The 3831-nt window shown below is 42.2% G+C and overlaps 1 protein-coding gene across 1 annotated transcript; it reads right to left on the reverse strand.

Moving 5' to 3' along the window:
* Positions 1–266: 266 nt before the first annotated feature.
* LOC118754129 lies at positions 267–1331 on the reverse strand. The gene has a single exon (XM_036488988.1). The coding sequence runs from the start codon at positions 1329–1331 to the stop codon at positions 267–269; it is 1065 nt and encodes a 354-aa protein (XP_036344881.1).
* Between the last annotated feature and the right edge of the window lie 2500 nt (positions 1332–3831).

Genomic DNA, 3831 nt, shown 5'->3' on the forward strand with positions numbered 1-3831 from the left:
CCTGCACAGTTGATGTGGTAGAACTCGTTACAGTTATTGCATTGTACTTTCGCTTGGTTGCCGTCAACTTTTTGAGCGCAAACACAAGGCATGTTGATTACTAATTAATTAAATTATGACTTTCACATCAACTTTGTTTAAAAAGATGCAACAAATAGAGTCACTGTCTCATTGGACTAGGCCAGATCAAAACGAGGTTCAAATTTCGATATTTATTTTATTCAAACACAGGAGCGCAAAAAAACACGTCCGCACTTCACACTAATTCACGGTATAGATTCGGACGAGTTCGAAATAGTTTTATTTAGTTTCGCGCAATTCGACGCCCACTTTCTTAGTTCAAAACCACCTTCTTTAAGTATCTCGGAAACGTTTTGTTGCAGCGACTGAAGTTCTTTCCTACACGATGCGCCAGTGAGCAGATCGTCCATATAAAAGTCGTTTAGTATGACAGCAACGGCTTTCTGACAACTGTTCGACGAGTACCTTGCGGTCTGTTGAAGAGACTTTACAGCTAGGTGTGATGCCGCTGCTACTCCATATGTCATGCGCAACATGTGGTAGTCTTGTATCGGTAGTAAGGGGTCACGACGCCAGACGATCCGTTGTAAATCAATATGTTTCGGGGAGACGCAGACTTGACGGTACATCTTTGCGACGTCAGCCGTAACACCGTACCGATGAGTACGAAAACGTGTCAAAATGGAAAATAAATCCTGCTGCAGCTGGAGTCCGACAAATAACGCGTCGGTGAGCGAGTTTCCGGTAGCGCTTTTGGCAGATGCGTTAAATATGACCCTCAGTTTCGTCGTAACACTTGACTCTTTTACGACTGGTTGATGCGGCATGTAATAGACTGGAATCGAAGTTTTGGACGCAGGCTCCATATGACGCATATCAATGAGCTCCTGCATAAACTCATTGTAACGTACACGCAAGTCGTTGTCGCGGGCGAGTCGTCTTTCGAGGCGTATCAGGTTCTGAACGGCGAAAGTTCGCGAGTCCCCCAACGGTACATCGGATTTCAGGGGCAGCTCAACTATAAACCGATCATCAGAAGCTCTTCGATGCGTTGACTCGAAATGGTTTTCACAGAAACTCTCATCGTGTGTTAGATGCGTTTTTTGTGGAGCTTCCTCCAGTTCCCATAACCTGGTTAGCGCCCTTTCCAGTGTCACCTCACAATGCACCGAATGCACTCGGGGCGTAGCGGGATGAGAGCCATCGACACTCCCAAACAACGTCCAACCAAAGACTGTTCGCTGGGTCATTGGCGTGCCAGACGGACCTTTGCGAAGATCCGAGAAAACGAGCCGGTCCATGACGTCCATGCCGACCAATATGTCGATACGACCAGGCTTCATAAATTGCGGATCTTCTAGTAACAATCCTTGTACGTGGGACCATGCTGAAACCGGTACAAACTGTGTGGGCAAGTCGCTCGTTATTTTCGACAAAATTAGTGTGTTTACTGTGAAGCGTCGATTGGAGCAGAAAGAAGAAAACGTTAGTACTGTCTCACCTCTGGATCGACCTCCTTGTGTTGACCCAATGCCGGTAATAAGCACGTTGGATGATCTTCGCGGTAGACCCAAGCGATGCACGCACGCCTCAGTTACAAACGAGGCATGCGACCCGGAATCAAACAGTAAACGGGTGGGTTGCCAATGACCGGCGCAATCGCGGACCTTTACCCACGCGGTGGACAATAGTACTAACCTTTCTGTTGGTTGAGGAGGGTTGGAGCTGGAATTCAGGCATGGTACATGTACAGCGGCGGTGTCCGTTGGAGAACTAACAGCGGGCGAAACATTTTCGTTCGCGCTTGGTGCGGCATCGACGGCGACAGGATGCAAGGGGGGGGGGGCGGGGCACATGAGACGTATCGTCAACAAAATGAGCAGTGGTTGTGGCATTGTTCACAAAACAAACACCATGCAACAGCGTGTGGTGGCATTGGCTGCATACCCTACATGCAGATGCACTGTTACACTTAGCCTTAAAGTGGCCCGGACTTAAGCAGTTCACATATTTTTTTTCGCTTTCGCAACGTCTTTTTATAATATATGTAGATTTACAATATATGCGGGCGGGATGTACTATCCGGCTAGGAAGGATCAAAAAATGTTGCGTTATTTACTGACAAAAACTCGGGTCGAATTCGAAAATTAAAAATATGCGGTTTAATTTCATAAAAGTTCACTTTTATTGATTTAGAGGAAAAAATGCGGGTGGTAGCAAGCGGTAGCAAACAGGCGATAATAGCTAATGAATAACAAATTAAAACGCGCAAAGAACTCAAGTGAGAAATACAAAAGAGTATAAAATGTCAAAATCGTTAACACTTATGCACAGTCTGTTGATACTTAACCCTTACATTAATATGTGCGATTAAAATATAAGAGAAAGCATAAATGAACCCAACAACAAGGAAGTGTAGCAAAAACAAATTCACGCCAAATTCATAAAAGGTATAAACTAAACCAAATCAAAACCGCAAAGGAAAATCCCGGTGTTAAATAAGTTGCAAAATAAAATAAATTATATCCCAAAGTCAGACTGCTATCGGCAGCGACTCCGAAATATGTGGGGGGCTAAATACCCGAAAATTTGCCTATTATGTAATTCTAGTCGAGTTAATTAAACCCGCAAAATACTAATTAATTGAAAAATAAGTTAAAATTTACGAAAATAATCTGTGCAAAGCTAAAATAGGGTAAAAAAAACAAAAGGGGTGACACGTGGCGTGTTTATCTAATAAGATATATGTATATATGTATATATTAGGCCGGATCGATTTGTGGGGAGGCAAAAAAAATCGCCCATTGCTCTGTGAAAATCATATTCTAGGGATCAAAATAAGAAACTTTGCCGAAGGAACCATACCTCTAAAACGAATTCTGATGTCCCCCAATTTGGGTCGAACTTTTGGGTAGGGGCAAATATTGAAAAATCCCACTTTGACCCATTTAGAGTGCTCCAATCGAGTCCAAATGTATGACCGACCCCCACTAACTTTGGAGGCCCGACCCACCGATGCCAGTGGCACACCCCCTGGAACCCCCCTGGGGGTTCACCATACAAACATTTCAAAAAATCGCCGGTTTTGCACTTTACATGAAAAAATTGCAGATCGTAAAATTGCTTGTGTTTTTTTTTTTAAGCCACCACAAGACACAGCAGGTAGAATTGAAATTACCATTTCATTCTTATTGCCTCGTCTCGTAGACCATATATAACGCAACAGTTTTTGTGAATGCATTAAGTCGTTGTGAAGAACTCAAAGTGTGAAGTGCTAATTTCAGATAAAAAAATATTTCAAAAAAAATAATAAGTGAAGTGACCATTCCAAATCAAAAAGTTTACAATGAATCCACCATCCTCTACACCGCAAGATGAAGCAACTACATCAACAACTATCGAAAACCCAATGAGTCATATACCCAAGCATGATGTTACTGTTTTTGGTGTGTCTACTGATTTAACTGATCTTAATTTACCAACCCATCTGGATATCTTGAGATATTATTTTTACTTAAGCGAACGTGCTAAAACAGAACAAAAAAAGTTTTCCCATAAATCATTCACTATTCAAGTACAAGATAAGTTGATTGGAATTTGGGAAAAACTTGGTATGGGAATAATGCTGAAAAAAAGTGTATTTAATAAATTGAATAAATTGCTTGACAAGTATCAAGAGCAAATCAAGAGAAGAAACAACACCCAACAATTTACAGAGTATGTAAAATCTCTGGAAACAATTTTTTACATTAGAACATGTAAATGCGATTTGAAGGCAGCTTCATGTGCATGCGGCTGGGTTCCCGAACG

The sequence above is a fragment of the Rhagoletis pomonella genome, unplaced genomic scaffold (assembly GCF_013731165.1).
Source record: "Rhagoletis pomonella isolate Grant_MI unplaced genomic scaffold, Rhpom_1.0 Rhpom_scaffold_03424, whole genome shotgun sequence".
In the NCBI taxonomy this organism is placed as follows: Eukaryota; Metazoa; Arthropoda; class Insecta; order Diptera; family Tephritidae; genus Rhagoletis; species Rhagoletis pomonella.

Coding starts and splice junctions, on each gene's coding strand:
- LOC118754129 (XM_036488988.1), bottom strand. CDS start 1,331: ATGGACGTCATGGACCGGCTCGTTTTCTCGGATCTTCGCAAAGGTCCG.